Raw genomic sequence first — 16,895 nt, 5'->3', positions numbered from 1 at the left:
TATTATAATATTGTAAGCTTCAAATTATATAAATAAAAAAAAAGCTCCGCATGGCCCACAAGATAATAAAATTGATAATGCTAGCATGATCCCATAATATACTCAGCTCAGGTAAAATCATTAAAATCGCAAAATAAAAATATCTAACGAGAGAGTTTGAAATAAAAAAGAAAGTATATACAGACCTGATTGTACTCCTACAACCTGGAAGAGAATTAGCATTCCCGAGCCACGTTAAAGGGATAGTTCACCCAAAATTAAAATTCTGTCATCCTTTACTCACCTTCGAGTTGTTCCAAATCTAAATGTATTTCTGAAGAACACAGAGAAAGATCTTTGGAAGAAAACTGATATTAGCTAAGCGGCCGATCACAAGAAAGTGACACGTTATGATGGATGTGTGTGTGTTCGGTTCCGACAAGCTAACTAACGTTATATTGCGGAATATACTGCTTACGGTGAGTTAACAGTGTTATGAGTGAAGTTAGGTGAAAGCTATATTAAAGAGATGCATTTTTAGTCTAGTTTTTTAGTCAACTGATTGAATGTGTCTGAATCCCGAACCTGGCTGGGGAGGCTTTTCCAAAGTTTAGTTTAATTATTACTTGTTAATAATATAAACGTATGTAATTGTTGATTATTCTCTACGACGCATGCTTGTGAAGTTGTGATATGATGCCACTAATGACTGTTATTTATGGCACTTATGTGTGTGAATAATTGATCTCACTGCGCCCTCTACCGGTCAGACACGTTATACAATTATTCACCACGGCACTAGTCAGCTGTCAGGCTGCGACTGGTGCTCGATGCGATTCCTGTACTTCAAAATGCATGCACACGAGATCGAGGATCTGAAAGGCAACATGGATGAGTGAGGATGAGACTGCCCAGCTCTGTCCTTGTGTCGGTCTCTTTGTTTACAGCCGAGACGACGGCTGCTCTCTATCTAAGCACCACTTATCGCTCAGCTGGTGATCAGATTTGGCAGTGTTTCACGCTTCTATTCACGCTTGTGCCATCCGTGCTGGTGCAGCTCACACTGATCTTTATTCACAGAGACCTGAGCAGAGACAGACCTCTAGTGCTTCTTCTTCACATTTTACAACTGGGGCCAATAATCCGGTAAGTAGCCAGTTTATTAGTGCAATTTATTTACTGCGTTAGATCCATTACCCCAAATCGTATGTACATAATAAGGATCGGAATTATTTACGCACACCTGATCAAAGCCACAAATCATGTCCATTGTTCGCGGAAAACAACAGATCGTAATATGCTTTGTACGTGCACGGATAGTAACCTCCCGTTTATTTCGTATGTTTTTAATATGAAACAATTAAATGTAGCCCACTGTACGCAGTCAGGGGGTCTCCTGGTTTCGTTTTCCTGTATATGATATGGGTGACCATCGGTTTGTGTGCCACGAACTGCCCTGGAATCCGCGCGGTTTAATTTAGGACCTGCGTAATTACGCATCGAATGGTTGAGATGGGCGTTTTACTCCAAACGCTCAAGCAGTGTAATCCGAAATCCCTTATGCACAGTCTGTGTGCTCAAATTATTTGCAATAATTGCTGGTGTTATTAAAAGCTATTTCGGTGAAGGCCTCCCAGTGATCCATTTAAAATTTAATGGTTTTGCATTGACCGTGTGTACAATTGATGTATCGATATTGCCTTCTCTGTTAGAACAATTTGGCAACGTGACCTGGTCCAGCTCAGTCACATAAAGCTGTTTCACTCCAGTGTGAGTCATGTATAATTCAGATGTTAATTTCACCAGGTTTGTGTGAATCATCTGTGAACGATCCCATGGCCCCTCTTAATGTACTCCATTATATTATGGTGAAGGGCCGTTAGACTCCTGCACTCAAGGTTTGACAAAGAAAAAGCTTACTCAACGCCTGGCAACTATCACCTGCCTATTGAGATCTAACCTCTGCCTTTTAAATGAATGAGATGGACAGATTGCCCCCTGAGGCTGGGTATTCTAGAATTTTGCTGGTGAGCTCTAATACCAAATGCTATTCTTTGTTCTAATTCGAAATGATGTAGTGTATGTGTAATGTGGAGGATGGAAAGGAAGAACCAGGAGACCATAAACCTATTTTATGGCTCTGAACAGGCAGAAATATGTTCTTTATTATAGCACACTTGCAACATCGTATTGACCAATCAGCACCTAAGTCTGCAGCTTTCTGTTTTTTATGTTTCCAAACCATTAATTTCGCCAAACCAAATATGTTGTTCCTCTAGGTGTCTGGATGCTTTCTGTATCTATGGCAGTGCCGGAAAGGTGGAGGAGCCGTATGTCACCATTACCCGAAAGAAGCAGATGCCCAGAGATGGACAGGCCGAGGAGGTGGAACAAGAAGTTGGGCAGGCGGAGGGGAAGCTAGTCACCCATAGAGCGGCCTTTGCCAGAACCTCTGTCATACAGGCCTTCCTGGGCTCTGCACCCCAGCTTACTCTGCAGCTCTATATCTGTGTGCTGCAGAAAGGAGTGTCTATTGGTAGAGGTGAGAGAAAGAGAGAACAACACACTCAGACACTGAACAGTATATCAAGTACATACTAAAACACTTAAAATAGAGTGCTGCAGGAGACTGGGTGGGTATAATAAAGGCTTTAAGAGAGAGCGAAAGCTAATTTCCATACTGTATTTTGATTACACTACAACATGACTGTTACAGTTTTCAGATTAAGAAAAAAAAAACGCTGTTCAAATGAACAAAATGCCTTGTAGAACACATAAAAAAGACTTTTCTTATTCCCACTTGTTTTTTTGTTTTTTTTAATCTGGACTCAATCTATTCTGTACATCTTTTAAAGTTGAGTGATGGTGAGTCTATGTGCTTTTGAGGATTACTGTTAATGAATTAATGAGTTAATGAGTGTTCTTGTTGTAACTCTTGATGTAATGTTTGGCAATTCTCCATCATATCTATGAAACAGTAAATGTGAGAATGTTGAAAACTATTGATTGTTATGCAGTAGTGTTAAAGGAGCAATGTGGAAATTTTAGCGGCATCTAGTGGTGAGATTACGAATTGCAACTAATGGCTCACTCCACCTCTCCCCCTCCCTCTCGAAGCAACTGACACAAGACAAAGGAGACCCGCAGTGTATGTAGATAGAAATAGCTCGTTCTAAGGTAATAAAAACATAACGCTTCATTATGTAAGGTCTGTATACACCTTTGAAGACATAGTTAAGTATATTGTATTGCATTTCTGTCATATCCTCCAAAAAATTTCAAACTTTTCCCTTAATGCATGTCTTGTATTTTCTCTGTAAAATATGGTTTGTACGCAGTATTTAGCATATTTTCCACATTAAAAATACTTACATGTAATTTTTACATTAAGAAACTGTACGTTTCCTGTATAGAATGATGTCTTCTCTGTAAACAAGAAGCAGCCTTCCAGAGTCACCTCTCTAAATTTAACAAGCCCTCGTCACTGATACATTCTACACACATGATTCATTACATTCTAGCGCCTATGCCTTCTTCTTGTGCACTATCTATTTCCTCTTCTTATCTCGAGGATGCACACTTTGTTTCAGAGAATATCAGCTGAAATAAATAGAGCCGTTACGAGCAGTTAGAGACCGGTGTAGACTCCAACAACAGACAGACACAATTTACAACTTGCGAAGATATTTTTCAACTCCTTCCCCGCCGGCATTTTTGATTATTTTCACAAAATGTTGATGGCCCCCATGAGAGTACTTTCTTGTATATGAACATACAATATATCAAACACGCCCCTTCTTGTATAAAAGTGAACACATGGAAAGCCAGAAAAATATTGTAAAAATACACAAAATAGAGAAGAAATATGTAAGATCCTGCACTATTTTTAGCTCACTAATTAAACATAAGCAAAATTGTGAACTTCTTTGTCAGAAAGGTCAGATTTCCTTCCTTCCATTGAAGCAGACGATGCTTTCTGGAACATTATCAGGTCATGCTGGGATAACAATGATGGATAAGTGGATCATGTTTTACTCAGACCTGTGCAGTCCATGTCAGTTGTCATTGAGGAAAAATACTGTACTTTTATTAAATAAAAATATGTTTTAGTTTTTTAGTTAGATGACATAACGTGCAATATTGTTTTTGAATTAATTAGAAAATAATAAAAATAAAAACATTTGGCCTCAGACATTTTGGACCCCACTGTACATTGTAAGCATGAGGAGCCATGTGGTTTAGCAAGCTGTTATTTGGTTTAATATATATTTTTAATCTATTAGCCATATGGTATGGAATATCCCACTCATACCTTAACAACTGTCACACTAGACTGAATACTAACCCGACATAAATGACAGACCCATTACCGCCTAACAGATTTGTAGTCATCCACAGCCTTGTGGTCTGTCCTTGAAAGCAGTATTGCGGATGGAAGATCATAATGGACAGTGAATCACTCTGAACCCATTACCCATGAGGCATAGAGCAATGAAAGCATGACTCGGTATCATATGAAGCTCTGACAGAGCCCTTATTAAGTGCTTTTAGCTTTAGGCCTTGGGTATCTGTATTTGTTATTGTAATATTGCTTAACAACAACAATAAACAATATAGGAAATTATGCAAATGTTTTGTTTAGTTGCTTTTAGCCAAAATGATTTTTTTAGGTTCTTATGCTTCCCAGTATGAGAATAAAATATATTTTCCTGTGTATTAGTTTTTAATAGCTAGAATAATTTATTATTATATTTTAAATATACAAATATATTGTTAATATATTACAGTATTGCAATATATTGAATAACAATAAGAAATTGTTGCTTTTCAAATATTAAAAAATAAGCACATGGCTTCAATATATGGAAATGTATTATTTGCATTATATTTTTCATACGGGTCTGTTCAGTGTCAATCTGGTCTGAGATGTTTCTCATAAGAATACACTGGAGAAATAAAAATATGTGCAAATCAGATATCTATATAGTACTATGGCAAAATTTAATAGACTTGTTCATTTACTCAGCATTTCTAGATGTATTGTGGTTATTCCAGTTCATTGTCTGTTGAATTTCAACAAAATCAAACATCAGGAGTGACAAAGTCATCCAACAGCAATGTGAAAGAGAAAAAATACAGGTTATCACAATTTTTTGAACTTTTCCTAAATACATGTACATACTGTATATTACTGTTGTACTGCTTAAAGGTAAACATGAACTTGTTTTCTTTGTATTTGAGGTCTGAAAAAAATACAGAGCATCTTTTCTGTTATTTTGACCATTTTCTCCAGTTTTCATTTTCTGCCAATAAATGCATTATTAAATAACATTATTTTTATTTGAAATTTGGCAGAAATATTTATAGTAGTTCACAGAATGAAACAAAAATGATCATTTGACCTAAACAAATACCTATAAAATAGTAAAAAAAAGGTTTGAAATTGTCTCATTTTTCACAGCTGTATACTGTATACAAAAAAATCTTTTTTTGGTCATCTTTTTCCTAATTATAAGAAGCAAAAATAATTCCGATAAATCAGACTCTTTTTGTTCTCCGCCAGGTACATTGATGGTCATTTCACTTCTGTCCATCGTATACGGAGCCCTTCGCTGCAACATTCTAGCCATCAAAATACGCTACGACGATTATGAAGTTTCCGTCAGCCCGTTGGCGTACCTGTGCGTGTTCCTGTGGCGAGGGTTTGAGATCGCTACGCGCGTGGCCGTGCTGGTCCTCTTCAGCTCCGTGCTGAAAGTGTGGATTCTTCCAGTGGTGTCGGCCAACTTCATCTTGTTCTTTCTGCACCCCTGGGTTCTCTTCTGGAGCAGCCGCTCTCCGTTTCCAGAGAACATCGAGAAGACGTTGACCCGTGTGGGGACCACCATTGTACTCTGCATGCTCACCTTCATGTACGCTGGAATTAACGTGTTCTGCTGGTCCGCTGTGCAGCTCAGACTGGACGACACTGATCTGATCGATAAGGGCCAGGCGTGGAGGCGGGTGGCGGTGTATTACTCCTTACGGTTTGTGGAGAACGCGGGGTTGACCTTGATGTGGTACACCCACCGAACTGAGTTTTATCAAAGGGTGGATGCTCCGGTGTTGGAAGTCCTGCTGATGTTGGGATACGCCATGGCCGTCTTCTTCATGTTGCTTTTTTACCAGTTCTGTCACCCTTGCAGGCAGTTGTTCTCATCTAGCCCGACACAGGGATTCCAATCGGGCTCCATGAGGACCAAGCCCTTGTCAGAGCCACAAGGGAAAGACGGAGACGACCAACCCTGTGTTACCAAAGGGGACTTCAACCAGAGTTTGTGCGTCTGAGTTTGAAGACGCACAAACTTGTCATGAAGTGCCCCCTTAAGGATCAAAACGGATCAATAGCCAATGAAAATGCTTGTCGCATTCTTGCCTTGTTTCTTGATAGTGGAATGTGAAAGGCAACTTTTGTTCATATTGGGGATGAAAAAAATTCTCTCCTGTTTGGTTTACAAGGCAATCGAGCCAGCATGATCTATAAAAGTGCATGTGAAAACCTTTAAATTAAATAGCTGCTTTTGTCATGTAACGCGGGGGTTCGCTCTCCTTTGTTTAGTATATGCGTGATTATCGTTGCAATTTCTGGTGTCTACGTAAAAGCACATTCATTTGAAAGTTTTTATTTGTGTACATTGCAAGCTTTTGTACTTGTTTTTTTTCCATCACCAGGGCATTGTGTGGTGTAGTTTTTGTTACAGCTAATCCCATCATGCAGAGAATGTTGAAATAACAAGAGTGTTTTAACTTTTATACCACAAACTTAAAGGCAAAATGAAAGTATTTGCTTGAGAACACTTGTGATGGGAGGATTGTCTTCATAACTGTGTACATGTGTTTTTTGTTTGTTTACTATTTTGCACTCGTTTACTTTTTTCTCTCATCTGGAGGCATTTTTTTGCACATTAATCATAAACGTTTTTGCTACAGAGGAAAAACGTGTAAGAAGTTGATTGTAATCATTACTGCCCCCCTGTGGAGATTTAAATGTCTTGAGTTTATTCATTTTTGTAAGCACTGTATTCAGAACATCACTGCTTTTAATGCTGTATTTGCATCTGTCAGCGAACACCTTACAAAATAAATGAGAATGATATTTTATTTATGGAAAGAACAGAAAGTTGCTTCCTTTTATTTTTGCATTAGAGACTTACTTGTGTATATTTCCAGTCTTCTGTGTGGGAGGTCAGTTATATTTCATTTTCATTGATCATTATCATTCGCAGTTATGAATTTCATAGGGAATGACTATAAAAATGTGCATTTTTTTAAACACAGCAAACTACAGAACAAATACAGTATATGTGTAGAATGAAACAGAAAGAGAAGTGAGAGTTGAGTTTACATGACACGCCCCCTTTCATGTGAGGAACTTGACTGGATTTTTTGTGATGGGCTCACATTTGTGAGTGACATTTCCTGACCAGATCACTTTTTGTCTAGTGGCTTCTTTAACCTCGCTCTGTCTCTACCACTCGCTCGCTCACTCTCTTTTACACAAAACATGGGAAATTTTGCTGCGAATGAAGGACTATCTATTTTTGTTATTGTAAGCTGTTAAAATTTGCTACGCTGTTTATTTGCAAAGCTTACTGAATATAGATATTTTCTTTTAGTTTATAGATTTTCATATTTTATGACTGAGTTTCAAAAGGGGTTTGAAAAACTTTACCATCTTTTCTGTGTTTCAGCTGGTATGGCTCGGCATCAATGTGTTTCTCTTTGTGTATTTTTACATGGCATTTTTGATTGAAAGATTCTACTACACTAGGGTTATCCTTGGGGTGAGTGTCAAATCATAATGTAATTGACTTTTGAAATATAATTGTCATCTGTTGTGTCTAAATCAGTATTAAACATTTGTAAATATAATAATAACAGTACTTACAATGTAAATCAAATTAAATCAATTAAAAACACCATATCTAAGCTTAAATTCTGTTCAGGTGTACAAATCAATTGTTACATTTCATATCTAAACACTTCTGGTGTTTATGCATCAGTGCATTTGTCGTTCAGATGTTAGAACCTAAAATAGGAAATGATACTCAGTCTTTCTCCTTGTCTATCTCTTTCTGCCTGTTTCAATCCCAGCATGCTCTGTCGTGGGCCAGAGCTCCAGCTGCATGTCTGAACTTTAACTGCATGCTGATCCTGCTACCTGTCTGCAGAAACCTGTTGTCATTCCTACGAGGATCCATACAGGTCGGACAAAATCATCAGAGCAATAATCTGGAATAGAATGTAAAGTTAAAAAAGTATAGTAAATCTTTTTATTAACTGTGTGTGTTTACAGTGTTGTAGCCGCACTGCGGCCCGTCAGCTAGACAGAAACCTCACTTTTCATAAACTCGTGGCCTACATGATTGCTTTCCACACAGGTAGGAAACACACTTTAGTATCTTAACATTTCTCATTAATAAAGTTTCTCATAAAAATAAATATACAATTATTTTATATAATATGAAATTATACATACAGTATATTCATTTTTTGATTGGGTATGGTTTGCGTAATATATTCTACTGACCATTTCTTTTATATTCTCAGCGGTCCACATCATAGCTCACTTGTTTAACTTCGAGCGATTCATGGATTCCCAGCTTATGGTCAATAGCAGCTTTCTGCCTTACGTTTTATCTCAGATTGGCAATAACGACAACAAATCTTTCCTGAACCCCATCAGATCCAATGAGACGGTGAGTCTGTGCTGCTTTTTCACATTACACCTTTCAAGCTACAATGACTATGCTACTGTATGATTAAAAATGCTCTACATTCACAAGAAAATGTTTTTGCAAGATTTTCTAAAACAAATCTCATGCTCAGTGACAGATTTGGTGTTAGCAGATGTTATCGTTATGCAAAGCAGGGGAAGCCAGGCATTACACAAGACACCTTCTCACCGCAGCCTCTCAGTTTAGGCCGTAGGCTACCTCCCACCTCCACCCACAGATACATATAGCCTAAACGTCATGATGCTGCTAATGTGGTGATCACATACTTTTGAAAATTCTGTTGCCATGATAAACCCTCTGGACAGCGGCCAGAAATAGCATATTGAGAGCAAGAGAAGCCCACGATCATAACAAAAACAATGTGTCATGCTGAAACACAGTTGACATGCCTCTGTATTTATGAAAGCTATTGGAAAAGTCAACAGATTTAGAAGAACTTAGTCCAGCAATCTTGGACTTTTAAGTTACAATGATAACAGAGAAGTTGGACTCAAAACCACCTCTGATTGACCATCATTTAAAAATTGTAATGTGATTTTAATAAATGTTACTTTTGCCAGTAATGTGAGTGATGGATCATTGGAACTTTTGATCGATCTTTTCCAGAACCCAACAATAGTGATGTTCACAACAACAGCAGGACTGACAGGGGTGGTCATCACGTTGGCACTCATTCTCATCATCACTTCCTCCATGGAGGTCATCAGAAGGTCGTACTTCGAGGTGTTCTGGTTCACCCACCACCTGTTTATTGTCTTTTTCATTGGTCTGGTGCTGCATGGAGTTGGGTGAGGGTCTATTCTCAAGTCTAAATAGAAATTACACAAACAAAACTAAATCTGTATCTTTCAGATTATCCTGTTATTCCTTTATGATGGAGAAAATGAAATAGCATTAATAGCACGTACCGAAGTCCTTATGTAGTGTTTTGTAGCATTTTAAGGTTATACATTTCCATCATAAAATAATTAACCCTTAAAGAGTTTACCTTAAAAATCTGTTGTCATATTCACCCTCATGTTGTTCAAAACCTGTGTATGACTCTTTCTTCTGTGGAACACAAAATATATTTTGAGAAATGTCTCCGTGGTTTTGTGTCCATACAATGGAAGTCAATGGGGACCAGTGATGTTTGGTTACCAACGTTCTTCAAAATATCTTCTTTTGTGTTCTGCGGAAGAAAGAAAGTCATACATGTTTGGAAAGTGATGAAAGAATAAATGAATTTTCATTGTTGGGAAAATATCCTTTTAAAGACTAATACAAAATTGGGAACCGTTGTGCAATATGTACTGTATGTGGTAATGTTGTGTGTGCATGTGTGTGTAGGCGTATTGTGCGAGGTCAGACTCCTGAGAGTTTAGAGGCGCACGATCCAAAACAATGTGCGAGTTACTTTGAGACCTGGGGTAAAAATGGCACCCACTGCCCTGAACCAGACTTTGCTGGAAACCCTCCAATGGTAAACCATAATGTCATGTTAAATACATCTCATACCCATCATTAACTTTGTGACAGCAACACATAAACATGTACATTTACTTTCAGACATGGAAGTGGGTGGTCGGCCCCATGTTTCTGTACGTCTGTGAGAGACTGGTGCGGTTTTACCGCTCGCAGCAGAAAGTGGTTATTACTAAGGTTAGTGAATCAATAACGTTTCACTCTATTGAAAGAACTATTGATCTCTGAACATTTATGTTTGCAACCAATTTCCTTCTTTGCAGGTAGTGATGCACCCATCCAAAACCCTTGAGCTGCAGATGAAAAAGAAGGGCTTTAAAATGGAGGTCGGTCAGTATGTCTTCATCCAGTGCCCATCTATCTCCCAACTGGAGTGGCATCCCTTCACCCTGACCTCTGCCCCTGAGGAGGACCACTTCAGCGTGCACATCCGAATCGTAGGGGACTGGACGCAAGCCCTTTACACAGCCTGTGGAGGTGACAAAACTACAGTGCTGGATGCCTGGACATTACCAAAGTAAATAGATAGCAGATTGGTTTTAATAGTTATAGTATGCCTTGTTTGTTATTTGGGAAACTACATGTTACGAAAAGTGGATGTGGAAATACAGCCGCTTTCATAAAAACGAGAACTGTGCAGAGACAAAAAAAGGTTAACGCAGTTTTCAGTTTGAGAGGAGGAAATATATCTCTTTCAACATTTGTGAATTTTTGTTGGTGTTCTCCAAACGTATTTCCAACTTTATAATCTAGTTCCTCAGTAATGAAATATAGGTTTCCTTTTGGACTTCACATCTAAGTTTCTTTGAATAAAAATGTCTCCCAAATGCATACAAAGAATGTAAATGGTACTGTAACGCTACAAGAGGAAAGCAGCCATAACAGTGGCTTGTTTGTGTCTATGTGCAGGGTGGGTGTGGATGGACCGTTCGGGACGGCCAGTGAAGATGTGTTTCGATATGAGGTTGTGATGTTGGTCGGCGCTGGGATTGGAGTGACGCCTTTCGCTTCCGTTTTGAAGTCTGTGTGGTACAAGCACGTCCAAAAGAACCAAAATGTCTTCACCAAGAAGGTGATTGACAGCGATTAAACAATCCAATTTCTGAAGCCATGATTTATAAGGCTTTCTAATGTAATGTTTTGATCTCCACAGATCTATTTCTACTGGGTGTGTAGAGAGACCCAAGCGTTTGAGTGGTTTACGGACCTGCTGCAAAGTCTAGAAAAACAGATGACAGAAAAAGACATGAGCGATTTCCTAAGTTACAACATTTATCTAACGCGCTGGAGAGACACTGAGGTGAGAAAACACGAGACGGTATGGCCTTGAGCCATGACACAGCGACAGACACTCTGATGTTGATTAAAATCCTTTTCGTGTCTTTGAAATGAAGGCTGCCCATTTTAGAGTTCAGTATCAGGCGGAAGATGACCCCATTACTGGTCTTAAGCAGAAGACTCGATATGGTAAACCCAACTGGGACAATGAATTCAGCACCATCGCTACTCAACATCCAGGGTATGTACTGAAGTTATAGCAGTATAGTGCACTTTCAAAGCATTTCTGTGCATTGATAATGTATATTCTTTTTTCTTTTAGTTCAAAAGTAGGAGTGTTTTTATGTGGTCCTGCTGCTTTGGCCGAAGCTTTGGGGAAGCAATGCCTTACACACACTGAGTCTGGAACGGAGTTTATATTCAACAAAGAAAACTTCTGATTTGCTTCTTAAGCTGTTTTTATGAATACAGTCAAAAACCCATGGATACCTATAAACACATTTTACAGTCAGTGTAACATTGTAATATTTTCCTCTGGTTATTGGAAGTCGAGTTTTCAATATGTTGGTCTAAAAACAGCATGATTGTGGGCATGATGCGGAAATAGGTAACTGATGTATATTTACTACACAAAAGAGCCTGTGCAATTTTGCGTAGTTTTACAAGATGTGAAAGTTCCCTGCTTTCCAAATCTTCTTCCTCTTTCTCAATTTGAAGTTTAATAAATCTAAAATACTACAGAAACATTTGAAGATATTTTTTTTAATGTTAAAGAATGTCAATGAAACAATGCAAAACAATACAAGACAATAGGTTTATTAAAAGGAGAAACAAATGATAAAGTTCCTGCTAAAAGTTTTCAACCTTTGTACAATTCTGCATGAAATGTATAGATATGATTTGTGTATGTTCCTTAGAAGGCATCAGTGCATGTAGTTGTTTCATTTCATATCTGTACTAAAACCAATTTAAGTGCTCATTTTAAACTTTAGAAAAGAGGAAAATACTTTGTTTCTATAAATCGTGTAGTTTGATGCGATGTGGCATGTTCGCATTGCTTGTGAATTTCCCCTGGATGTTGTGTTGTTTAAATATATTTTCTGATGTGATCATTAGTTTTAACCAGGACTAAACCATTCTCATATATTCTCTTTACACTGAATTATTAAATCCAAGTCAACTTTAATAATTAAGCAACAACATATTTTCAATTCATTCTATACAGAGCAAAGGTGCATGTTACAAGTAAGTCAAAGTAAAATGGCAACTACAGGTAAAATGTTTGTATGATAGACAAGCGCAAGTAATACAATTTCAACTTCGTATTAAAGCGAAAACAGAAATTGGTTTAGGTCCCTTGTGGCTTCAAAACAGACTTCAGGATGTTATCTTTGTAAAAATGATTTGGCCCGTCTGTGTATGTGTTCATGTCTCAGCCCTGGTTCCTGCTTATAGGACAATAGCCACAGCAAACACACTGACAACACAGTACATGGTGCGGTTCTCCCACCTAACCGTGCAGCTTCCTGTGAAAATGACACAACACAATGTAACTAGAAGCACATCTGTGTATTTTAATGTTATAGTGAAAAAAAAAAACATGAACTTGAACGAATACATTTGGAGTGCCAGAAAGAATGCTAACAAAACAAATAGGCTATACAGTAATCATATATATTTAAGTACAATAAATAAATACAGTTTCTTTGCATGGCTTTGCATGTCTTGCCTTTTGTCTGCAAGTGTTGAGACTTTTAAAGCTCAGAGCAGATTTATAAACAACACAAAGCTTTACCGTCAGTGGTAGTGTCCCAGTAACAAGAGTTGGCTGTGTGAAGACCTGCGCCACTTTTCTGCATCACAGCACAGTTGACTAAAATGTATGGATTAAAAAAGTTTAGCTGAAATCTTTCGGGGGGTTGCAAATAATCAATAAATTATATATAGACAGTTTCAAAGCAATAACATAAACAAACGTTACTGCGCATGCGCACGTTCGTAGACCTTCCGGTACACATTCACAAATAATAGAGTGCCTGTAGTAGATTATTTCTGCTAACAAGCAATAGAAACCGAGAAGAACTGTTACTTGGTTAAACTTGCCTCTCCAATATCTTGAATTTAGACTGCATACCAAGCTCAACCGCTAGATGTGAATGTACCATACAGTTTCTTTAAATGCAACTAAACTACAGGACCCATTCAACAAATCATTTATTTAATACAATTATTATACAATAAAATAACAATATCAATTAATATTAACATAAATTAAATAAAATATAAATAAGTTTTATTATTAATATAATATAATTATATTATATAATATTAATAGACACTACCCAGACAACTAAACAAACACAGACTAGGGATGTGTGCTACGACTAATCTGACAGTCGTTTAAACTAAAGTTTTGTAACCGTGTAGTCGACTAGTCTAAAACTAAGAATGACCCAGAAGGCAGTCCAAACACTTTGCGTACGGCCTATGAAATACAATTTAAAGACTAAAGAATGTAGGCTATTAAAATCAAACTTATCAAACCGTTCATATCCAATATTTAATGTAGCTAAAACAGGCATATGTGTTCCACTTTCCTTGCGTTATAATCAGTAATATTTCTGCATTTGCTGATGTGCCAACACTGACTGGATCGTTTTAGCAGCTGGTAGAAGTGGCACGTTGAGCATTTGTTTGCTTTGCTGGTCTGTGCCTGGGCTTCAAATATGTGGCCTATTAAAAATCTATTTTATTTTCTCCTTTAAGTCTGTTTTTTTTCTCTAAAAGTTCAATTAGTAAAAGTGTGTCTATTACACTGAAATCATGAAACTTAAAATATTTAACAACAATTAATGAAAAGCTTAAAAACGAATGTTTCATTATTTGTTTATTTAAATGATGTTGAATGAAAAAACATATCTTTTTTATTATGTCGCAATTTTTAAGTAGCCTACAAGTTATAATTAGGGTAGGCCTATAGCATATCAACAAACAAGATAGCCTACATTATATCATGTTTTTATTATTTATAAAGCAAAGCAATGTGTGTAAACAAAAAAGCGAATAGAAAGCAATGAACAAAAAGTACAGAACAAGCTACAGAACGCATTTGATCTCACGGACTCGCGCAGAGCGAATGTAAAAGCAGACTGTCCATATTAGCTAATTTATAGAACATACATAGGCTAAACACTCGAGTCTGCATGTGATTATGATGTTAATATTATTTTACATGTTCTTGTGCAAGTGCAAGCATTATGCTCGGATGAAAGTCGGCTCAATGTTTGTGAACAATAACTCCGTCTGAGGAGTCTGCACGGGCACACAGATAACAATGCTAAGCGATCATGTTTATTCAAGCGCTTTTTTGTGATAAACATTCAAATCAAATAAATTTCAAAGTTCTGTGAATCTAGAAGCTGAGATATTCTCATCTCAGTTTTATTGAGTGTGCTCAAGATGAATTCACCGCATTTACAGCTCATTCTGCCATCAAATAACGTCAATCCGTCTTTCATGCATTTTCAATATTATAATATTGAAATGTATTATTAATTAATTGTTAACATAACTGTATGTAGCTTTAGATCATTATCTACTTTTTCGTTTTATGCCTGCATTCCAAGCTTCGGTCTGCATTTTCCGCATCGCGTCAATAAAAACCCAATACGGTTAGGCATGGCTCAGTGTCTCAATATACCTGAATTCCCCCATTATATGATGTATAACCACCATATTTTATAGTTTATAAGAAAAAATATTTGTGTATACAACAAAATTAAGTTGAATATCTATTTAACTTAAATTGAAAAGCCCGTACCTATGTACTTGAAAGGTTTCCCCTGTTTGACTAACTGAGTGAGAGAGTGTTCGACTATGCTGGCCGTCCACTGGTTCACTTTGTTCTGGCTGTAGTCCACACCTCCAATGATACCCTCAATGCACTGTTCAATAAACATGAAAACACACAGGGTTACACACAAGAAACAGGCTCGAATCATTCTACAGGCACGAGTTAGACATAAGACTCTGTAACAACAAAGCACCTCATTCAGTGTGATCAATAAACAAATGGTTATATGTGATTAACATGATAAGTTTTGTGGTCAACATTACCTCTTTAACTACGTTACTCGCTTCATCTGGGCTGAAAGACACCTAAAATGAGAAAAGGGCATTTAAAAGATAAGACAATCATAAGGATAAACAATGGGTAGTTGACAAATGAACCTTTTCATTGACAAATGTCCTAGGGTGTGACATAGGTTAATTTAGAACAAAACTAATAATGAAGATAAATCTCTTTAATGCTATTTTATACTATAAATAATATAATATATAATGACATACTAAGTGAGTTTTTTTCAAAATTTTTGCTGTCACCATAGGACACATGGTACGGTTTATTTGTCAACTACCCACATTATATTCAGACATAAATCTACATTTTGGAAATATATGTTACCACACACATCAAAAGGCTTATAAACAAAGACATTAATACATGTTAATATTTAATTAATAGTTAGCTTTGGGTAGATGATATCAACTGACCACACCCAGAGATATATTTTTCATGAAAAAAAAATTTTTTAGAATAGAAATCATGATGCCGTTTTAGGTGATTATGTTAAATGTTAAACTCGCAAAAATATGTACAGATAAAGAATGACGTAACGTTAGTAAGGCTGTTTTTATCTATTGAGATAAAGCGGTTAGCATTGCTAGCATTAAACAGCAGTAAATGAGAAAGAAAAGATAGATAATAGCAGACGACTCATTTACTAGAACACTTACTTCGTCTCCAGGATGATATTCCTCCATCTTTACAATTTAAACGCCAAATATATGAGTACAATAAACTCTTCAATGTAGATAAGTGTAGCTATTTTGTCACTGACAGCTAAAGCAAAGGAAACAACACAATGGTGCTGCAGAGCAAGAGGAAGTGCTGCCACCTAGCGGCGATCCTCCGACTAACCGCTACACATTTAAACGCATAGTTCCCAATAGTGACCCAAAAAATAAAACTGCTGTCATTATTTATTCACCCATGTCGTTAAAATCCTGCATATGACTCTTTATTATGTGAAACCAAAAGAAGATATTTTGAGAAATGTTTTTGTCCATACTGCAGAAGTCAATTTGGCCAAGTTTGGTTACAGTTCTTCAAAATAAAGTCAAACAGGTTTTGGAATGACATAAGGCTATGTAAATGATGAAAATTATTTTTTTCCAATATTATCCGTCTGCAATACTTGGACCAGACTTTTGGGACTTCTAGCCTATTTTATTTTTTTGACAGCACCAAATTACCGAATCGGAGTTCGGAGAACCGCAGTCCAAGGACCCTATAGTTTTTGAGGACCGAAAAAAGTGCACAAGACAGTATTCCAC

At 37.1% G+C, this 16,895-nt stretch overlaps 3 protein-coding genes across 3 annotated transcripts; 2 read left to right on the top strand and 1 right to left on the bottom strand.

The window, feature by feature from the left end:
- The first annotated feature begins 779 nt into the window (after positions 1–779).
- xk (X-linked Kx blood group (McLeod syndrome)) lies at positions 780–7,117 on the top strand. Its single transcript, XM_057362206.1, has 3 exons — positions 780–1,125; positions 2,259–2,521; positions 5,543–7,117. The coding sequence occupies exons 1-3, from the start codon at positions 881–883 to the stop codon at positions 6,304–6,306; spliced, it is 1,272 nt and encodes a 423-aa protein (XP_057218189.1). The 5' UTR covers positions 780–880; the 3' UTR covers positions 6,307–7,117.
- Positions 7,118–7,421: 304 nt separating this feature from the next.
- Positions 7,422–12,357, top strand: LOC130571314 (cytochrome b-245 heavy chain). The gene is made up of 13 exons (XM_057362205.1): positions 7,422–7,567; positions 7,710–7,802; positions 8,113–8,223; positions 8,315–8,399; positions 8,569–8,717; positions 9,363–9,544; positions 10,086–10,218; positions 10,305–10,397; positions 10,484–10,737; positions 11,130–11,292; positions 11,374–11,520; positions 11,615–11,739; positions 11,821–12,357. The coding sequence occupies exons 1-13, from the start codon at positions 7,523–7,525 to the stop codon at positions 11,936–11,938; spliced, it is 1,698 nt and encodes a 565-aa protein (XP_057218188.1). The 5' UTR covers positions 7,422–7,522; the 3' UTR covers positions 11,939–12,357.
- On the bottom strand, positions 12,299–16,443 carry dynlt3 (dynein light chain Tctex-type 3). The gene is made up of 5 exons (XM_057362207.1): positions 16,296–16,443; positions 15,615–15,656; positions 15,319–15,442; positions 13,294–13,371; positions 12,299–13,024 (listed from the first exon to the last, which is right to left on the bottom strand). Exons 1-5 carry the CDS (start codon positions 16,320–16,322, stop codon positions 12,948–12,950), a joined length of 348 nt encoding a protein of 115 aa, XP_057218190.1. The 5' UTR covers positions 16,323–16,443; the 3' UTR covers positions 12,299–12,947.
- Positions 16,444–16,895: the final 452 nt, after the last annotated feature.

Source organism: Triplophysa rosa, linkage group LG20, assembly GCF_024868665.1.
Source record: "Triplophysa rosa linkage group LG20, Trosa_1v2, whole genome shotgun sequence".
In the NCBI taxonomy this organism is placed as follows: Eukaryota; Metazoa; Chordata; class Actinopteri; order Cypriniformes; family Nemacheilidae; genus Triplophysa; species Triplophysa rosa.
Note: the sequence above shows the minus strand (reverse complement) of the source record. Positions and strands in the feature narration are given on the sequence as shown.

Coding starts and splice junctions, on each gene's coding strand:
- xk (XM_057362206.1), top strand. CDS start 881: ATGAGACTGCCCAGCTCTGTCCTTGTGTCGGTCTCTTTGTTTACAGCC. Junction 1,126..2,258: donor CAACTGGGGCCAATAATCCG/GTAAGTAGCCAG, acceptor TTGTTCCTCTAG/GTGTCTGGATGCTTTCTGTA. Junction 2,522..5,542: donor AGGAGTGTCTATTGGTAGAG/GTGAGAGAAAGA, acceptor GTTCTCCGCCAG/GTACATTGATGGTCATTTCA.
- dynlt3 (XM_057362207.1), bottom strand. CDS start 16,322: ATGGAGGAATATCATCCTGGAGACGAA. Junction 15,657..16,295: donor AATATCATCCTGGAGACGAA/GTAAGTGTTCTA, acceptor TTCTCATTTTAG/GTGTCTTTCAGCCCAGATGA. Junction 13,025..13,293: donor CTGGGACACTACCACTGACG/GTAAAGCTTTGT, acceptor TCATTTTCACAG/GAAGCTGCACGGTTAGGTGG.
- LOC130571314 (XM_057362205.1), top strand. CDS start 7,523: ATGGGAAATTTTGCTGCGAATGAAGGACTATCTATTTTTGTTATT. Junction 8,224..8,314: donor TCCTACGAGGATCCATACAG/GTCGGACAAAAT, acceptor GTGTGTTTACAG/TGTTGTAGCCGCACTGCGGC. Junction 10,398..10,483: donor AGAAAGTGGTTATTACTAAG/GTTAGTGAATCA, acceptor CCTTCTTTGCAG/GTAGTGATGCACCCATCCAA.